At 42.1% G+C, this 20,460-nt stretch overlaps 2 protein-coding genes across 5 annotated transcripts in view; both read left to right on the forward strand.

The window, feature by feature from the left end:
- AK9 (adenylate kinase 9) overlaps window positions 1-6,023 on the forward strand; it is a 71,947-nt gene extending 65,924 nt beyond the window's left edge. The window contains exons 33-37 of the mRNA XM_075047026.1: window positions 362-531; window positions 1,263-1,361; window positions 2,020-2,122; window positions 2,676-2,790; window positions 5,821-6,023. Coding sequence (XP_074903127.1) covers window positions 362-531; window positions 1,263-1,361; window positions 2,020-2,122; window positions 2,676-2,790; window positions 5,821-6,023 — 690 coding nt within the window. The remainder of the gene's footprint in view (window positions 1-361; window positions 532-1,262; window positions 1,362-2,019; window positions 2,123-2,675; window positions 2,791-5,820) is intronic.
- Window positions 6,024-6,236: 213 nt separating this feature from the next.
- On the forward strand, window positions 6,237-17,020 carry ZBTB24 (zinc finger and BTB domain containing 24). 4 transcript variants are annotated; one of them, XM_075046817.1, is made up of 8 exons: window positions 6,237-6,296; window positions 8,105-9,104; window positions 9,522-9,689; window positions 9,842-9,925; window positions 10,586-10,669; window positions 12,930-13,011; window positions 13,931-16,736; window positions 16,939-17,020. In XM_075046817.1, exons 2-7 carry the CDS (start codon window positions 8,132-8,134, stop codon window positions 14,739-14,741), a joined length of 2,202 nt encoding a protein of 733 aa, XP_074902918.1. In that variant the 5' UTR covers window positions 6,237-6,296; window positions 8,105-8,131; the 3' UTR covers window positions 14,742-16,736; window positions 16,939-17,020. The 4 variants fall into 4 exon arrangements, with proteins under 4 accessions (XP_074902918.1, XP_074902922.1, XP_074902920.1 ...); XM_075046819.1 differs by lacking the exons at window positions 6,237-6,296; window positions 16,939-17,020 and adding an exon at window positions 6,595-6,851 and having other exon boundaries at window positions 13,931-16,552; XM_075046820.1 differs by lacking the exons at window positions 6,237-6,296; window positions 16,939-17,020 and adding an exon at window positions 6,879-7,143 and having other exon boundaries at window positions 13,931-16,552.
- The last annotated feature ends 3,440 nt before the right edge of the window (window positions 17,021-20,460 follow it).

Consider the following 20,460-nt stretch of genomic DNA (forward strand, 5'->3'; position numbering starts at 1 on the left):
AGGCAGACAAAATGCAGCAGAGTCCATTCAAACCAAATCTCCTCTAACAAATTGTCATAGATAAAACATTCATTTTAAAACAACCATTTCCTCCTTTCTCCATCTGTTTTGGGGAGACTGGAGGTAGACAGTGGCTAATGATAGCAATGGATAGTGATGGACGGTGGGCGGACAGTGATGACTTCAACTGAGAGTGGGCTGGAAAAGAAATTACTTAGCCAAAAGCAGCAGCAGTGCCAGCACACTAAGGTGTTGTAGAAGAAACAAGTATCTAAATTGTGTGAGCCAGTCCTCTGGAGTTTGACTAACAGTCTTACAGTGCTTCTTTCATTATAAAAACATTTAATTTATTTTTGTACAGAAATTCTTGAGCAGACCAGAGGTTTATGTGCCACCACTGGCACCTCACCCTCTCCCACCCCCAGATAAGCTACCAGAGAAACTGACGGCGGCAGAAGTGAAGGCCTTATTCCCTATAAGTGCTGAAATGCAGGGATACTGTCCAGTCACTTACCTAGATGGAAAACAGAGGTACATCACTGCAGTTTTCATAATCTGAATTACAGACTATGTGTCCTATATTAACATATTAATGAGGAAATACTTCCAAAGTACTTTTTAATAGTGTTCAGGGCTTGGACAGGAAAAGCAATTACAAATCTCTATATTGTGCCTGTGGCTTTGGAAATCAATGTAAAATCACCTTTTGAAACTCATATGGCTACAGGTTCCACAAGGATCTCTGCTGGTTTACTGTCTTTTATGATGAAGACTCCTCAGATATAGTTTGAGTTTTCTTTATCATAAGTCTTCAAAAGTTCAAACAAATCTCACAAAACCTTAGTAAATGCAAGACTAGCTACTACGATTTTTATAAGAGATCCATAAAGCTCTACCATAAAGTCCCACTGATTTCCTCAGTGTGCAGGAATTTCTCAGCAAGGTAGAACTGTAACATTCAATTCTATGCTGTCCCTTCTTAATCTGCTGAACAACTACGATTGGCATTTTAACTAGAGGAGCTCTAAAGAAGCACTATAAAAGCTGCTTAATAAGCAGATTTTGAGGCAGAGACTCTCTCAGATTTTGAGCCTTGTAACTGTCAGTCACATGGTAGAAAATTGGATGATCCAATTGCTACTTTTTTGTAGCTCCTGTACTTGCTAAAATACCAGAAGGCTCTCAGTAGCTCATGAATTTACACCGCCCAAATGTTTTACATTTCTTGTGAATCAGTAGTTGTTCTTGCCCCGTCTCTTCAGATATGAAGCTTTGGTGCCTGGCAACGTCGAGTATGCAGCAAAATATCAAGATAAGGTATATATTTTTGAAAGTGAAGAAAAACTTCTGAAGTTTATGAGGTGAATATACTAACTGTATTTTAATCTTTAATCATGTCACAGTTTATACATCTGTCCTGGTTTCAGCTGGGATAGAGTTAAGTTTCTTTTTAGTAGCTGGTACAGTGTGTTTTAGATTTAGTGTGAAAATAATGTTGATAACACACTGATGTTTTAGTTGTTGCTAAATAATAGCACCTATCCTAAGTTAAGGATTTTTCAGTTTCCCATGCTCTGCCAGCGAGCAGGTGCACAAGAAGCTGGGAGGGAGCATGGCCAGGACCGCTGACCTGAACTAGCCAAAGGGATATTCCATACCATAGAACATCATGCTCCGTATATAAACTGGGGGGGAGTTGGCCAGGAGGGGCGGATCACTGCTCAGGCATCAGTCAGTGGTTGGTGAGCAATTGCATTATGCATCACTTGTCTTTTCTTGGGTTTTATTTTTCTTTTTTTTCTTAATATTCATTACTATTATTATTATTATTATATTTTATTTTACTTTAGTTATTAAACCGTTCTTATCTCAACCCCTGAGTTTTACTTCTTTTTTTCAATTCTCCTCCCCATCCCACTGGGTGGGGGAGGAGTGAGCAAGCAGCTGCATGGTGCCTAGCTGCTGGCTGGGGTTAAACCACAACAACATCTTAAAAGTGCTTACTTTTTACCTGCTTAGGTTACCAGAGAAGTACTGGAATCTGAAGCTTCCACATAAACTCCCTCCAATAAAGGAGCCAATACTCCTCACTGCACTTCCTTTGGCTGGATACCTTGAACAGGCCAGTTTTTGCTTTTCTATTTTAAAACACGATTTTGCAATGTATAGTATATCCCACCCAGTTTATTTCATTTTTAATGCAATATGAATCTTATGTTTATTAATGGGACTATATTAAATTGAAAACTGTGTACTTGCAATTGAGAGGAATTTTTTTAAAGCTTTAAAAGAATAGATATTTGTAGCTTTAATGGAAAAAATACAAGTAAGACCATCAGCAGAGAATAATAAACTGCAATATCATATGATGGATTTTCTGACTCTTTTGATTATCATATCTTCTAAGATTACATTTTACTTTGATTTTTAACACCAGGACAGACACAAGCCTATCTGGAATCATTTAAGGATAGTTGGTTACATTTTGAGACATGAATATGAAATAAAAAGTGATTCATGGTCACTTTCCTCCCTATTTTATACTATTTGTTATCTTCTACAATTCACCAACTTAGGTATCATCATTAGATTTGCATGACAACAGGATCAGGCTTTAAATATATTTTTGTTCAAGATTTCTGTAATGGTCTGTTAAAACTGTTTTATTTCTTTAGGGAGTAGCAACTTCTCTAATAAAAGCTCTGAATGAAGTAGGCTGCTTAAAGCCGAAGTTTCCATTCCTAAGTGTAAAAAAAACTGCTCTGCTGTTTGTCGCCTGCCACTTAAAAGGTAGTGTATAAAATAATATGCTATAAAAATAACTAATTACATAAATGCAGTCAATCATCTGATATAACATTGACAAGTAATTTGTGTAGTTTTCTTATGTCCACCTTGGGAAAATACTGTTATATACCAATTTAAGTACACACAGCCAAGTTTCTTGGCAATGTGTAAGGACCAGGGAGGAAAATAAGGTTAATAGGATAGGTAGATAGGTAAGTGATCTCTCACAAATCACGAGACTTTAATGACATTTTATCACCAACAACCCGAAGGCCTTGAAAACATTTCTAACATGCTTTGTTGGAGTTTTTAAACAGAAAGTAAAATGTTATAATCTAGGTGGTACTACATTTTAAACTAGTCATAGACAACCTGAGTTGCCTTTAAAATTGACTAAAATTACTGTAATAAAAGGCTGCTGAAATACTATCTGAGGAATGGTTTAGGTGCCTGAATGCTTGCCTTTTTTCAACTGTATCAGGTGGTCAAGTAAAACTTATTAACAAACCTTGCTTTGCAGATAACATGAAGACAAATTTCTGATCATACACATCTCCAACAACACATCAGCTACATAAGTAAATGAGAGGTCTGTTTGTATTTTTGTATTGAAAAACAGCTTAAGTGCACATAGAACACCTGTCATTTTCAAAAAAGCTCTTCTTTAGCATGGGCTCAGTACTGACACACTAAGTTACACAGTACGGAAGAAGAGATGTCCATGCAGATTTAATTAGATTTTTAAGTTTTTAGCATAGAGAAATGAAATGTTATTTATCAGCCTGCTTATTTGTGAAATTTTCTGGGAAGATCTGAATATTAATGTGGTTCAGAGTATCAGTATGTTGATTATATTTAACTTCTTTTTATTATTTAATCCACAGTCCAATCGACTACCTTACTTTTCCGTAACAAAGATAAACAGTCCATAATTAAAATTAGGTGGTTTGTACTCAGCCCACAAAATAATGATAAAGTAAAACATCTCATGGAGCTACCAGAGATTAGGACTACTCCACTGAGGAAAGTTGTTCAAGCTTTGTCTTCTGTGTTCATATTTGCTATTTTTTAGAAATTTTGCTTGTTTGGTTTTTTTTGGAGTCCAAGATAGCAGTTGCAGCCAATAATCTTTAATAGTTTGCCATCAGCCTAAATAGTGCCAGCTTTCAGGATTTCAACAGCCTAGTTTGCAGCTCTGCTGCAGCTTTGGTCTGGTTTCCAGTACTGCTGGAGATTTCTGGAGCAAAACTGCCACTTCTTCAACCCACGAGTTTTGCCTTTTATAAGCCAATCTGTTCAGTGGCTGAACTTTACCTTGCCTTTTGTTATTTTAAATTTTTTACTTATTCTTTTAGATAATGGCAATCTTTATTATTTGTCTAAAGTTCTTCACATCCTGTGTTTCCTCATGCAGTTTCCAGAGCCCTCCAGCATTTTCTTGGACTATCGCAGATTTTTGCTAGCATAGCTTTATTAAGGAAGACCACTGAACAGTGTCGGCACATGATAAGCCCCGGTATAAATGTACAGTTCTTAAGCCAGCAAAACTGCTTTTATACTGTAGTTTGTTTCACCCACAAAGGCTGTTTTCATTCTATTGTTAGCACAGCTTTGCTAACGTAATGATGTCCATGCTAGGGATGCTTTGCTCCTATATTGCATCATTAAATCATTATTAGCACCGGATGATGAACTGGAGAGGTTATGCAAGTGCAAAAATCTCTTCTCCTCATGCAGTGACAAACAGTTTGACCACAGGAATCCTGGAAAACAAGTTATCTTTTTCTAACGGTGGGTAGAACTGCTTCCAACTTTAAGATACAGCATTCCAGTAGACTGAAAAATCTCCCTTGGAAAAACAGCATTATTTATTATTGTGTGTCTCTTCAGAGTAGTCATGCCATCCTTGATCAAAAACTTGATCCAAGTGCCTCACATTGTGGTCCCTTGGAAATTTTTTACATCCCGTTTCTATCTGAAGTAAGACTTTCTCATCTCCAACTTATGTTACCCTCTAATCTGACATTTAAATAGGGGACAAGAAACAGTGGTTTAGTTGCTCCTGCAGCTTTTCTAACAATACTGGATTGCTTTCAGTATCCGAGAAGAGAAGGTACAGGCGATCAATCATAAATGCAGGAGACTTAGTCCCGGAAAGAAAGAGAGTATGAAACCATACATCACTAGAGTGATTTAGTGCCCTTCAAACTTGACTCCTGTAAGAGCTCTACATATAGCTATGCTTGAAAAATCACTCAGAAGCTGTTAAATGCAGTTGTCTATAATTTAAAGCTAGTGGGCTGAAGTGTCCGATAGCGTAGTTCTTCATGCTGTCCAGTTTTGTAATGAGATATGAAGTACCATCCACGGGAAAAAAAGTGTTGTGATTTGGCTGTCTTAAATCACTCCTTCTCCTTTGCCTCACTGTAACAATTAGAATTATAAAGAATGCTCTGAGGATTGGCACTCAGTACTAACCTACGCCAAAACGGGGCTTAGGGCGGAGAAGTGAGAAAGAAAAGAAACAACGCCATCTTCCTTACAAAGTTCTTGGCCTCCACGTTTCCTTCCTCCTCTGAACTATCGGTCAGCTCCCAATATTTTATGGGACAAAGCATTCAGGTCACAGAACACTCGTGCCAAGGACGCCGCGGCCCATCGCCAGCCACGCCGTGCCCAGGCTATCCCCGCACAGCACCGGTGTGGGCTGTGCGCCCCGTTACCCCCGTCTGTCACTGCCCACCGCACCACCGGCCCCTCACGGCCCCAGGGAGCGGGAAGCTGAGGCAGCCGAGCGTAGCTTTGTGGTTTCTTTGCTTACAAAAGCCTCGACCTTTCTGAGTACGGCTACCCTTGTGCCGTTAGGGACTTCTGAGTTACCAGGCTCCACTTGTTGCTTTGGCACCGACGGGCACGGCCCACAGCACCAAGGACCAAAACACGGGGTGTGGGCTTGACCCCTTTTTTGCTTTCTCTGACGTAATCCCCCCCAAGGTAAGAGGGGACACTAAACTACTCCTTCCCTTCTCGCAGCGCACAACCCCCGGAGCTCGCAGCCGGCGCGGCAGCGGTACCAGAGGAAGCTGGCGCGGTTCGTGGAGCACTGCCGCCTCCTCCCCTACCTGGGGGCGGCCATGGCGGGGCCCTACCGCCAGCCGCGGGCCAGGCCCCCGGGTTTTGACGGCAGCCTGCAGGCTTTTCTCGCCCTGAAAGACGCCGGCCCCGGTTTCCCGTAGCGCGGGCTGCGTCCTTCGTCCTTCCCGCCCCACGGGTCTCCCTTCGGTTAACGCCGGCGGCCGGGTCGCTTAACCACGACATCTCAAAATTAAAACCTCTCCTCTGAATTGGCGCCTTCGCTGCACGTTTGTTACGGCGACCCGCCGGCGCGCCCTCCGTGGGCGGGGCCGGCACGCCCTCCGTGGGCGGGGCCCTACGTCGGGACGCTGAGGCGCGCCGCTGCCCGCTCGGGCCGGAAGTGCGGCGGCGGGGGCGGGGCTGGCGGCGGAGCGGTGAGTGCCGGGCGCCGCCGGGAGACGCGGGTGTCCCGTTCCCCCCCCCCCCCGCCGGGCCCCCAACTGCCGCCGGGGCCACGGGCCGGGCGGGCAGCGGGGCTGGGGGAAGCCGGGCCGGCGGCTCAGCGCCCCGCTCCTTCCCCCGGCACCGCCTTCGCCCCGCTGAGGAAACTGAGCGGCCTTCCGCGGGTGGGCGGCCGTGAACCTGCGGGAGGGAGTTACGGAGCTCGGGGCTGGGAGGGGGGTTGCGGTGCCGCCGGTCTTGGCTCCCCGCCGCCGGTTTTTTTTTCCTCAACCCGCCCCGCAGCGCGGCCTGCTCCGCGGGGAGCCGGCCGAGCGGGGCCTGCCCGCGCTGCTGCTGTGGAGGGGCAGGCCTGGCGGGGTCGGCACCCCCCAAAAAAAAAAAACCAAACCCCCAAATCGGACGCGTTGCCCGTGAGCTCTTCCACAGCCCGTCAGCAGATGGGCTGGAGCGCGTCCGAGCACGGTGCCGGCAGCGCGGGTGCCTTCCCCGTGTGTGCAGCCTTCCCCTAGAGTTATTAGGGTTTTCGGGTAAGCATACTGGTTTGGATCTCGCAGTCAAAGGACTGATGAGGTCACCTCGCGATCGGGTGCCAAAGTCCTTTCCAAAGTGCGACCAAAACGCCCGCTACCCGGTCGAGCCGAGACACGGGTGGATGTTGGGGAAAGCCTGCGGGCAGAGTTGGCAGCAGCTCTTCAGGGGTCAGACCTGCAACCTCCAGAAATTAAAGCTCCCCGATAAAACGATCTGGCTCCAGCACGAACCATTTGGTCGCTGAACAGGGCTCAAAAATCACCTGTTGGCCACCTCAATCGCATTTAGGTATCATCTGTATGGAGCGTATGTTGTTTCTTAGAGCATTCGCTCAAGTGATTGGCACTGTTGCACTCGCTAAATACAAATACGAGCATGTACTTGTGTGTAATGTGACAGTTCTATAAGTTAGGATGACAGGTAGCTGATCTGTTTCACCTTTGGCTCAGCTGATCCTCTTGAAGTGGACATTTTTGGCACATCTCTTCCATAGTAGTATTTGGTGGACTTTTCTGACATTGCTGGATTTTTTTTTTTTGCTTGTTTTCAATTTTTGCCTATTTACAATCGAAGAAGCTTAGCAAGCCAAATTGGTGGCTAATAGTTACCACAGGCAACACTATTTTAGATGGAGCTCTTTAAAAAGCTGCTGGTTTTCTGCTTTTATTGCCCACCTCCGTAGGCTGAAGCTTAACAGCTTCTGAAAGAGAATTTTTCAGAAGTGGGTAAAAGAAGGCATGGAGTCCTGCCACGCTGATGCCAGTGAAGTTTTGTCATTGATTACAGGGTTTCATAGCTTTGCCCCTGAATAATCTGAAATGTGGCATCTGCAGAGATGAAGCTGCAGTTGACCTTTCTCCCCCCCCCCCCCCCCCCCTTATTTTTTTCCACCTAGGAGCTGTGAACAGAGAGTTCTTTTTGTCCGAATGTTTTAGTTGTGCAAGGAGTTTTGAGAAGGGGTTGCCATTTTTTTAGATCCTATACAGTTCACAGTACATCAGAGAGAAGTGAAATAATAGTAATTCTGATCTAAGCAGCAGCTATCTGTAGCCATTTCTTAGGATTTAGAAACGCTTTTGAAGAAAATCTGTGTCAGCATTAGTGTTGATTTTTTTAAAGAAAGTTCAGAGGCTTCGGGGTTGGTTCAGAAACCATTGAACTCTGTTGACTGGTAAAGCAAATGATACTTGGTGTCTTATAATGCAGACTTCTAAAATATTTCTTTATTAAAGCTATTCTGTTCTTGCAGGCATCTCCTTCCATATTTGCAATAGAAATGGCAGAAACGACTTCTGATGCTTCTGAGAAACTGGTCGTCATCCACTCCAAAGCTCACAAAGATACCATTCTAGCTAATTTTGAAGAACAAAGGAAAAAGGATTTTCTTTGTGACATTACACTAATAGTGGAGAATGTGCAATTCAGAGCCCATAAAGCTTTGCTTGCTGCCAGCAGTGAATACTTCTCAATGATGTTTGTAGATGAGGGCGAAATAGGGCAGTCAATTTACATGTTGGAGGGAATGGTTGCAGACACCTTTGGAGCACTGCTAGAATTTATCTACACTGGTTGCCTCCGTGCCAGCGAAAAAAGCACAGAACAAATTCTGGCTACTGCACAGCTGCTGAAAGTGACTGACTTGGTATGGGCCTGTACAGACTATCAGGCCAGCCGTAGCCCAAGTAACACGTTACCAGCTCCGGCTAACAGTGGAGCCTCTGCAGCCGTTACTGCAAGCGACAAGAAGAATGAAGATCCACCGAAGCGAAAACGAGGGCGACCGAGGAAGGTCAAGAATGTTCAAGAAGAAAAATTGGGAGCAAATTCTGCTGAAGATGTGCAGCTGAGAGAGAACAACTCCATGCAAAATAAGCAAAATTTTATTAAAAAAGACACTGCAGCAGAAGAAACAGTTGCCAGCGAACATGCTCCAGCGAGGAAAGATGCAGAAGAAAATGAACCTGCTTGTGGCTCAGAAGCTGCTGTCGATCTGTCAGCTGAGAAAGATGAGAATTATGATCCCAAATCTGAAGGAGTACAGAGCACTCAGAGCCGTTATAGCAAACGTAGAATAAGGAGATCAATCAAACTAAAAGATTATAAACTTCTCGGTGATGAGGATGAAAAAGGACTGGCAAAGAGAACTGATGGAAAAAGAAAACGTGCAGGTCCTGAAGCTCGCTGTAAAGACTGTGGCAAAGTATTTAAATATAATCACTTCTTAGCTATTCATCAGCGAAGCCATACAGGTAGGCATTAAGAGACTGCTGCTTCTAGGTTAGGGTTTAGCGACTTGTTGCTAAATGCGAGGTAGTTGAAACGTGGGCTGTTGTCTACAGCAAGAATTGTCCAAAATAGCACGCTGATCCAAATTACAGTGTGTCTTCTGTGTTTGCTGTTTTATTCTTGTCAACAGATCTTGTTACCTTTATGTCTTACGTTGATTGCAGTTTAGTTAATAATTTCTTTGTTTAAATGTTGAATTATATGGCAATACTTAAAGAATTATTTTATTGCTGTGTGAAGCTTGTCTCTTAATTCTCTTTATCGCTACTCAAAAGTCATTTTTTAGTAGCTACTACATTGCAGTGCATCTCACTATCAGCTTAGAATATCTAGTGAGAAATAATGCATCTATACTTAAAAATGTCATCTTTTGCTTTTAGGGGAGCGCCCTTTTAAGTGTAGTGAGTGTGGCAAAGGCTTTTCCCAGAAGCATTCTCTTCAAGTCCATGAGCGGATGCACACTGGAGAACGGCCATACACCTGCACTGTCTGCAGTAAGGCTCTGACAACAAAACATTCTCTTCTGGAGCATATGAGCCTACATACAGGTAAATATTTCAAGGCAAACCTAGCCTCTCTTCCTCCAGGAATTTGCCGTTCTGGAAAAAGGCTCTCTCTTGTGTGTGCTGGTTTTATTTATTTATTTCCTAACGCTTGCTTTGTATGTGGCTTACATTTTAATAAGTGATTTTCTTTACAGGGCAGAAGGCTTTTACATGCGACCAGTGTGGGAAATACTTCAGCCAAAAGAGGCAGCTCAAGAGCCACTATCGAGTACACACAGGTATAACAAGTTTGGGTTGAAGAGCTGGCTTACAGTCTGTGCTGATTTGTCCTCCTGAAGATTGGCTAAAGCCAAAAATTCTTCTTCAGTGATGTATTTAGTCTCTACTACCCTGATGTGTGGTATCTTGATATAACGATGAACAGGGTGAAAAAGACAAAATGTTGTATAATAAATGGAATGTTTAGAAAAATAGTTAATTGAGAAGGACTCTTACAATGATTAAAAATTAGTTACGCCCAGAAGCTAGGAATTGTATAAACAACTGCGTCCGCTGCCTGTTGTGCAAAATGCCTTGTTTCCCACTACTTTGAACAAGTAAAGGCAAACAAGCTATAAGAAGTGTCCTCACTTCTGGAGCAGGATGGAGATTAAGCTACACACACAGGAAGTGGTAGCAAAAATCAGAAGTTACAAAGCTTCAGGAGAAGGCGTGTTTGAGGGGGAAGCAGGTGTCAGTCCCCTCTTTTGCCATGATAATATCAAATAGAGAAATAGGAGCGTGACAGTTAAGATAGGGAGGAGGCAGTGAATCACGTTTTGTTTTAACTCTATATTATATCAAAGTGGTTATTTTACAGGAAAGTGCTTTAACAAAGATCACTGAAGAAATACAGGGGATCACTTATGCACTGACACTTTTTTTGTTATTGCGACAAGGCCATTCACTGCCGGAATGTAACCAGTGTCGTCGCAAATTCATGGATGCAGCTCAGTTAAAGAAACATCTAAGAACACATACAGGTAATATTGTCCATCATGTTTTGTTGGTTGTTTTCTTTTTTTCTTGAAGTAAGACAGACAAAATGATGTTAGGCAAATGACACTTGTCTCTGTGGGATGAACTTCTGCTCTACTTGCACATAATGATGCCTGTATTGCTAATGAAGAGATTTGACATGAAGAATGCAGGAGCACAAAAAAGCTTGTACTACAACAGCGCAGAAGCAGTGCCTGTTACAGTAAGGGTTTTTTTTTTCCCATTCTTATAAAGCCTGCTGCAGAAAATGCCAGTTAGCTCTCCTGTGATAGAATGCTGGACTGGGAATTCAGTCGCATGCGAGCCACATCCAGCATGTGCGGGGCTTGAAGTGAGCTGACTAGTAACAGAAAGTGTATGTCCTAAATGAGTTGGGCACCCCTGTCTATGAGGGATGGGTGCTTATGAAAAATGCTGCTGACCAGAAAAATAATTATTTCCGTTTACCTTTTTATTGCGCTATAATAAAGCAGATGTTGGCAGGAGGTGGGCTGGGAGGGATGATTTAATGCAAGTGCATCAGAGGGTGTCTTAAGAGATTCAGAGGGCAAGGTGATACTTGGAATAGCTGGATAACAGAGATAAAAATGTTGCTTTACCCTCTCGTGGTAGCAAAGCATAAGCTTCTTAAAATAGTTTTCTGTGAAGGATAAGTTCATAAGATGATGTGTGAATATTTTTTTCTTTTAAAATAGCTATAAACATTAGCGATTGTTTCTTCCCAAAATCAAATTATTCTTAAGCATGTTGCCTGCGGTTGTAATAAAGTATGCACGAGATTGAGTTATGTATCTCATTCATTTCCTTCTTTTTCTCAGTGAAAACAACACAGCTTTAAATTCCCCGGGGATATGATGAGGTCAGAACTCATGCTTTTGGGAGATTTTGGTGTATCCAGAGCAGTGTTAACTTGCTATACTTAAAAATGCTGCATTTTCTGTTGAGGAGAACATAGTATTTGTTGACACACACAACAGTTTTGTATCTGAAGCTGATACAGCTCTATAAATGTAGTGGGAAATGAGTTTGGTGGTGGGAAATGAGAAGAGGAAGCATATTAGCAAGTTAAGTTGCAAAAATAGATGAACAAAGATGCGTTCTAGCAGAAACTAGCTTGCAGTGTATTTTGCTTCCAGAAAAGACAGGCCAGATACCAATATTAACAATGCAGAAACAACAATCGATCTGTCCCATCTCAAAAGCAAGAATTAAAATTCTAAGGAGTCTGGGGGACAGGTGTTAACACTGATACGACTGTTCTGCTTTGGCAGCAGTTTTGTAACACCATGTCATAAGAATACAGTCTGCTTAGGAGGTTACTCCCGTTTTCAGTAGGAGGCTGGGACTGGATGACTAGAGGTCCTTTCTGACAAACGTTTATTGTTCTCTCGTCCTTTACCCCTGCCCTCCAAAGCCATATGAAAGCTGATAAGCATTGCAGTTCTGTGCTAAATGTGAAGCTTCCTTGGAAACTGGCTCCTGCCCCATCCCTGGTTTTGGTGTGCTTTGATGGTGTGAATTACCACAGTGGTGATCCGGATTCTCATGTCTGGTGTCTTAAAGAAGCTCAATGTAACAATGTTATGGTGTGAATTAGGATTCGCTTTGATTGGGTAGTATCTGTTTCTTGTGAACCTTTTTGTTATTTAATTTGTCTCTTCTGCTTCTACTCAACGAGACACAAAAATTCCAAATGCAATTAAAAAAAACAGACAACCAAACCCACAATTTATTCAACCCACCATAATTTAATTTTTCCTCTGACTGGTGTTCCCAGGATATCGTAGGCCTAGGATGATGGATCCTTATAGGAAGCCAGCCAACTTGTTAAGATAATGGCTTCACTTTTCAGGTTTGGAAATACAGGCTTACTCATCTGCATGGTGCTGCACGTGAGCCTAGCGTTAATGCTGACTAGTTCAGGGTCAGCCTTTTTCAAATTTGCCTGTGTTATGTGGAACACCTGCCTCTGTATCATAGGCATTTTTTTTCTGCTCTGAGGGCTTGGATCACCTAATTCTTTAACTTCAAAGGGGAGAAACGTCAGGGATGTACATGTAAAATACTATACCCTCACTTAGCTAGAGAGTTCATTCAGTTTCATATATCTGTCCTGACCCATGGCAGAAGTGTGAGGATTTGACAGTATGCACTTGATACTGTGTATGGTAAAATATAAAATGTTTTTTAATGTATTGATGGGAAGTGCTGTATAAAAAGTGATGTCAAATTTCTTTTTGATAGGTGAGAAGCCCTTCACTTGTGAAATTTGTGGCAAATCATTTACAGCTAAAAGTTCTCTTCAGACTCACATTAGAATTCACAGGTAGAGCATGTCTAATTTTCATTACCTTGTTTAAAAATGTAACTTCTAGTCTGATAACTGTATGTAGTGCTTGTTCAGTTATAGAATGGTCAGGGCTTGTTTGCATTTTGGATGGATGGTTAAAGACTAACATTTTTGCTTTAATCTATTTAAAGAAATAATTGGTAGTGATAAGTACTGCACTGTTAAATACTAGTGTGTCAAGACATTGTAAGATTCTTCTTTGGTAAATTTTTTCTGTGTAATGACAATGTACTTCCTGCTATATTATTTATGTGAAAATTTTACTGTCAATTTTTGTTTGACAGCAGAACAGTAGCCACAGTGTAACAAGGTTATTGGAGCGTTGTCCTGTTTCCCTGTAGTCTCTCATGTCTCTTTAACAGCGTTAGTTATCTTTTACCCTTGTCAGTGTGATGTATTGCATAAAGGCGTGTCAGATTTTTAAATCATTGGAGAACTGTTGTGGGCCTTATGTAAAAGAAAACCTTTCCAGTAAAATTTCTCATCCCTTTGAGTTGGGCAGCAAGTTAGGATTTGGACTCTTCTTTTTGTTTTGAAGCCCACACTGTTAATAAATGTTCTTAAAATGGTCAGTGCTTACAGTTCTGCAAAGCAAGTTGTTGCATTCTTGTCAAGATCTAGCAGCATGGAGTTTGTACCTCTGGAATTATGACGGGAGGGCAGTTATGTTATCTCTGGAGGTCTTGAGTATATGCTAATGAAAGTGTTGTGTGGTTTGTGAAGTAAAATAGAGATAATTAGGAAGTCAAATAGAGAACGTTTTTAATGTCACTATTCTTAAGTGCTTATGATTTAGCAAAACAAAATAATTTAAGTTTTTTATTCTATAATAAGTTGCAGAAAGCAGCACTGTCAAAGTGACTATTTTAGTGAGATCAAATACATTCTTTTGCAGAGGAGAAAAGCCGTATTCTTGTGGTATATGTGGAAAATCCTTCTCCGATTCCAGTGCTAAGAGAAGACACTGTATCTTACACACAGGCAAAAAGCCTTTCTCCTGCCCAGAATGTAGTTTGCAGTTTGCTCGTCTGGACAACCTGAAGTCTCATTTGAAAATTCATAGCAAGGAAAAGCAGTTTCAGGAAGCCAGTGCCGCCCCAAGCACCAACACTAATTCAGAAGTGAGAAACATTCTTCAGCTGCAGCAGTATCAACTTTCCACCTCTGGAGGGCAGGAAATTCAACTCCTGGTTACAGATGCAGTACATAATATAAACTTCATGCCTAGTCATAGTCAAGGCATTAGTATTGTTACTGCAGAAAATGCCCCAAATATGACAACAGAGCAGGCTGCTAACCTCACGCTGCTGGCTCAGCCACCACAGCAGTTGCAAAACTTGCTGCTTTCAGCTCAGCAGGAGCAAGCGGAACAAATCCAAAGTATCAATATGATTGCAAACCAAATAGAGACTGCCCAACCTGAACAAATGCATGTCATCGCTCTTTCCAAGGAAGCACTAGAACATCTCCATGCTCATCAAGGACAAAATGAAGAAGTCCACTTAGCAGGATCTTCACATCCAGCTCAGCACGTGCAGCTGACTCAGGAATCAAGTCAACAGTCTCACTCTAGCCAAGATACGGTTCCTTCCCATCAAATCAGTGAAGAACAGAATCAAACTGTACATGTTTCTGAATCCCATCAGCAGTCTCTGTCTGTAAATGAGTCATCTCATGAGCATCCTATGCAAGGACAGGCTTTCTGAAATGCTTATTTGTCATCAGAGTGCTAGGCTATAGCATGCTTCTCATCCAAGCAGTGATTACATGTATCACACTTTCTTTTCTGCAGCATAATCTATCTGAAGATGCATTTCTTGGTGATTTTGATGGGTGACTTTCAGTTTTCTTAAGCTTAGTTATTTTAGACTTTTTTTATTTTTCCAGATTGGTATTTCTCTACTACTTAGTCCATACCTCACAAGCGATTAATATGGGTTTTTTGTGCCTCATACACATCCATGCCTACTGAAGAGATACTTGGCCCCTTATTTGCATTTCTGTGTGACTCTCCAGAGTAGTGTCCCTTGCTGGTAGAAGAATGGTGTTTAAGATGTCTGCTGATCACAAAGTATGACTTCTCTGATGAAGTCAACATTACCTGAACTACTGTCAAGCTTAAGATAACCAGTACTTTTTGCAAAGCTAACACCTTATGTCTTATGTTTAATGAGCTTTCTCTCTGCAGGTTAATATATGATTTTCTATGTGATCATTCCCTGAAGTGCATTTTGATTTATTTGACTACCAAATTTGTTTGGTTTGGGTTGAAATTGTTGCAGCCTTTGACTGGCCCTGGATTGCTCTTTCTGTTTACTGTATGCTGTGCAAGTTTTGCTCCTCAGAAGTGCTTAAGCCATTGCACTTGAATAGTGGCAGAGAGATGTGGTGGTTACACTGGACAACTGAAAAGCCCAAATTCTGCTCTGTTGGTTCTACCACTCGCTCCCTGTATGACTGTGGGCAAGGTAGTTGACCTCTGTGCCTTATTTCATCATCTAGTAAGTGGGGATGGCGTTCACACGCTCTGGCATGCACTTTGAAGAGCTCTTGATGTTGAAGGCACTGTCTATTGAAGTGCAAATTTCTCTTCCTGACAGGATTCAGTCTAAGCTTAGGAGCCAGTGTATATTTGAAGTGTTATTTTTTTGTACTTTTGAGAGCAGAATGTAATGTTACTTTTAATATATGTTAAAGCTGGTAATTGTTTTTGTGGGGACTTCAACAATGAATAGAATCACTTCAGAGCATAATGAGCTATATAAATGGGGCATATCATGTTAAAGTTGTACAGCTATTTTTGCTGACTAGATTAGATGTGTACAGATTGTTTTCAATGACTGACTGACTGCTAACAAAAAAGATTTGACATCTTAATAAAATGCCATGCCAGAATACATGCTTTGCATTTTCAAGTTTGCCTACTGGTAACATCTCACATAGTGTACTAGTGTGTTAAAATCCAGAAAAAATGCCACTGGTACTTAAAGCAATGTGCTCAATCGTTACTTTACTTTTAAAATGTCATACTTGTGATCTACATTGATATTTTATGTTTTAACAAATGAAAAATATAAAACTTAAGGTGAATTTAAAAGCAAAACAAAAGATCTTTGTGTGTGCTTGGCTTATATGACTGCCCAGAGAGAGTCACTGGCATAAAAGCCCAGTGCGCAGAACGATAGAATAATTTAAGGTGACTTCCAGAGGCCATCTGGTCCATCACCTTCCCCTAAGCAGGTGTGCCTAGATCATGTCACTATTGTCTGGTTGAGTTTTGAATGCTTCTAGAGATGGAGATCCACGGCCACTCTAGGCCACCAGTTCCAGTGAATTTGCAGTGAAAAAAAATTGTTTCCTATATTTAATTGAAATTTCCCATGTTCCAGTTTGTGTCCACTGCATTTTGTCCTACCACTGCACCTCCAAGAAGTGTCCTCTCTACACCCTCCCATTAGGTAGTTGAAGACAGCAGTAAGGTCCTCCCAGAGCCTTCTACTCTTAAGGCCTGAACAAACCCAGCTTGCCCAGCATTTTCCATCACGTGCTCCAGCTCTTCAGTCACCTTGGTGGACTTCTGCTGCCCTCAGTCCAGTATGTCAGTGTCTGTCTTGTTCTGGGGAGCCCAAATTCTGGATGATGTTCCTCATTCAAGTCTAGGCTACTCAGCTGGCTCCTGACTGTGTGCTGCAGGAGTTTGGGTAAGTGTCTCCATTTTTTCAAAGTACTAAATCAGGTTTTATATAAATGGATCATGAAAAGGGCAGACAGTGGGAATAAATCAATGCAAAAAAAAAAACAACAAAAAACCAAAAAAACCATCCCACAGCAACACTCTAGGCTTTTCACTTTTTCTTTTGTCTCAGAATGGAGAAATAACATTTGTATACTTTCTGCCACCAGGGAGAACCAGCATATTCTGCAGTTCTACTTGAGAAGTTTGAAGTCTTGATGCTGTAAGAACAGATGAAATAATACAGTAAAGCTTGTTACACCACCTATGAAAATCTTACTGATTAATTGTATAAGTTTAAGCTTACAATAAATATTCTGGCAGTTTCATCCTAACAACTTGGGATTTTATCTAAAATACTGTAATGTGCAGCCATAATACTGTCTAGTCATAAATTTACAGGAGCTTGCACTGAGATTCTTCTTGCCGTGTATTTATGAATCCTGAAATGCTTAAAAGCTGGTTACAAGCTAAATTCTAAGACTACCAGTGAAGTAACTGTTAAATACTTTCCTCTTCTTTTGAACTTTGATTTGTTCATTATGAAGTTATCCTTGCAGGATTAAGTACAACGGTAGTTATGCATGAGCCACTATCACACAGTGATTGCTCAATGCTTTCCCTATAAACTAAAAAAAAAGTGAAGTTTTGTGTTTGAAATTTTCTTACGTTTTTCTACAAATTACCAGTGAAGAAATGAGCTGCTGTGAATAGCACAGCAGTGACTAATCTTGCGCCCCGCATTGCTTAAGCTGTCAGCCCACATTGTAGCTTGCGCTTGAGAAGCTCGTGTGGGTTCTCATACCACAAATGTTGCTTTTTTGACACCATTTGCTTCCTTTCTAGAGAATGCATTTCTATGAAAGATGAAAATAAATCCTTCTTCTGTGTGTGCATTTTTTAAGGCTGCAACTGCAGCCTAGGATTGCTTTGAGTTTGAAAGGAAACCCCTTCAGCTTTGCTTTTTAGTTCAGCTGCCACCAAGAACTATTTAGCAAAAAACCGCATCCCTTAAAAACTATGTTTCAAAGCAGCTCTCTAAATAGCTTTACTTCTTAGCCAGTAAACACCTTAACTTCTCATTTTCTCACATAGACTAATCTTAATAAATCCATCTCACTGCTTACTATGTTAAAATGAGATTAAGATTTTAGACATAAATGCAGGACAATAAGATGACTACAGAAGGGTCCATTTTTGTGAGCACTTAACACCATTGTGTGTTTCTTCTTCATTTGTAAGTTACCCCATGTAGTTGAACTCTAAAAGGATTTTGCTATTCTTTTTTCAATTGCAAGCTTATGAAATTTTGGCTTTTCCTGAAGATTTTGGCTGATTCTCCAGGTGAAAGTTGAAACAAATCCTTGAGGGGTAGAGCAAACAGGCTGTGTTAAGCGTGTGTTTGCCTATTGTGTGTACACTTACTCTGCTTCCCAATTATATTCATGGTTTAGCCGTAAGTAGCATTTCTTGACCTCGGCACTGAAGTTCTGTGCCGAGACGCTGGCAGTGTGGATTAGTCCAGTGGGCCTTCCAGTCTAACATCTCGTTTTTGATAGGTGTCTACCAGAATATTTATTTCCTATGAGCTGTTAAAGCAAATTCTGCCAGGAGGAGAAGCTTCATCCTAGCATGTGTTACTTGGCAAGGTTGGGGGTTTTTGTAATACTTGTTTTATGCTCTCTTTTCTGCTCAGAGGGGCTAAAAAAAGCACCGCTAGGGGTTTTACAGCAATAATCTCCTAGTGTCTAAGTGGAAGAGGAGATGACTGCTTCACTGTGAACTCTTTTCAAACTGAATGCTTATTCACAGGTTAAGTTAGGGGTGTTGAGCCTGGCGTCGATCTTGCCAGCTGTTCAGGAAGGAGTTCTGCTTGCATCTCTTTCTTTGTAAACCGCTTGTTTTACTGTCTTAGCTGGTTAGTCATCACGATCAAATTCATGGTTGGTGTTTGCTAAGACCTACCCTAGTGTGCTGGGATTTTTTTATTTTTTTTTTTCCCCCACTTCACCTTAAATGAAAGCTAGCATGGGATTCGTTCCTAGTCATTGGCCCAGTGCCCACCTGAACGTAGCAACCTGGTTCGTGTTCCGTCTCCCCACGTCTTCCGTCTCCGCAGCAGACTGTCTCGCTGACTGTGTGAGGAGAAGCCGAGTCCCAGCTGGGAGCAGCTGGGAGGAGACTGGTTTGCCAAGCAGGTGTGCCCCGGAGCTTCCTGGAGACGCTTATCTTCCCGTGGTCAGAAGTCCGTCTCTGCAGGCTTCTTGCCAATCCTGCTGCTATCGCACGTTCTCTTTGGGAGCGGAGAAGGAACAGGTAGTGCCATACTCTCCGTAGCTGTGATTTCAGGGCCTCTTTTATCTCTTCGTTAGAGGCATTAAAGAGTCTGCTTCTTGCAGACCTGCAGTCCTGTGAGCTGTGACGCTCCTATATACTCCATCCCTTTTCAGATCCTCCATAAAACATGGTGAACAATAAATGGTGCTCTACAACAGAGGGACTACTGTTCATCTTCTGGCCCAAGCAAGTCTTCGGAATGGAAGAACCACCCAGGCATATTCTAGGTGAACCAGCTGTCCTGGTTTAAGCCCAGCCAGCAGCCAGGCACCACACAGCCGCTCGCTCCATCCCACTCCCCTCCCGGTGGGACGGGGAGGAGAATCGGGGAAAAAAGTAAAACTCGTGGGTTGAGGTAAGAACAGTTCAGTAAAATAAAATGTAATACTAACAATAAAGTAGAATAATGATAATTGTAATGAAAAGGAATATAATAAAATAAAAAATAAAACCCAAGAAAAGACATGCAATGCACAATGCAATTTCTCACCACCCACTGGCCGATGCCTGAGCAGCAATCCACCCCTCCCGGCCAACTCCCCCCAGTTTATATAGGGAGCATGACGTTCTATGGTATGGAATATCCCTTTGGCTAGTTCAGGTCAGCGGTCCTGGCCATGCTCCTTCCCAGCTCCTTGTGTACCTGCTCGCTGGCAGAGCATGGGAAACTGAAAAATCCTTAACTTAGGATAGGTGCTATTATTTAGCAACAACTAAAACATCAGTGTGTTATCAACATGATTCTCACACTAAATCCAAAACACACTGTAGCAGCTACTAAGAAGAAAATTAACTCTTTCCCAGCCAAAAGCAGGACACCAGCATCTCGCTGTACTATGCTTACTTCTCATTTCTGGCTAGTGTTTTCATCCTACCTAATTGAAAGTATGTTTGGAATAGCAGGTTGCAGAGTTTTGCTTTAGTTAGCAGCTCCCTACCCTGTCCTGCAAGTTTTTCTAACGACTGCAGCTGTATCCCACTGTCTGTGCCTTCCTGAAGGGGACCGATTCTTACGTGTTCATGGGTCTTCTCTTCAAGCCACGGGGTCCTCCTTGCCCTCGAAGGCAGCGTGCCTCGTGGCTGTTACAGCAGTCACCTGGAGAACTTCAGGTTGTTGCGGACAGCCCTGTTAGTATATTGTCATCTTCAAAATCGGCTTATCCCTTTGGCTTTGCTTTGAATTTCTTGATAAGGTGGTGTCAGTTGCTGCCTTCTCCCTGGAAGACTAAGCTTAAAGAGGTCTTCCTTCTTTCTGGAGCTGCATCTGTCCTTCGTTCTCTGGCAGCAGGAAGACCTTTTCTGAAGTCTCTCATGTTCTCTTTGAGTGGTGGGTGATCTAACAGCTGCATTTTCCC

Source organism: Buteo buteo, chromosome 15, assembly GCF_964188355.1.
Source record: "Buteo buteo chromosome 15, bButBut1.hap1.1, whole genome shotgun sequence".
In the NCBI taxonomy this organism is placed as follows: Eukaryota; Metazoa; Chordata; class Aves; order Accipitriformes; family Accipitridae; genus Buteo; species Buteo buteo.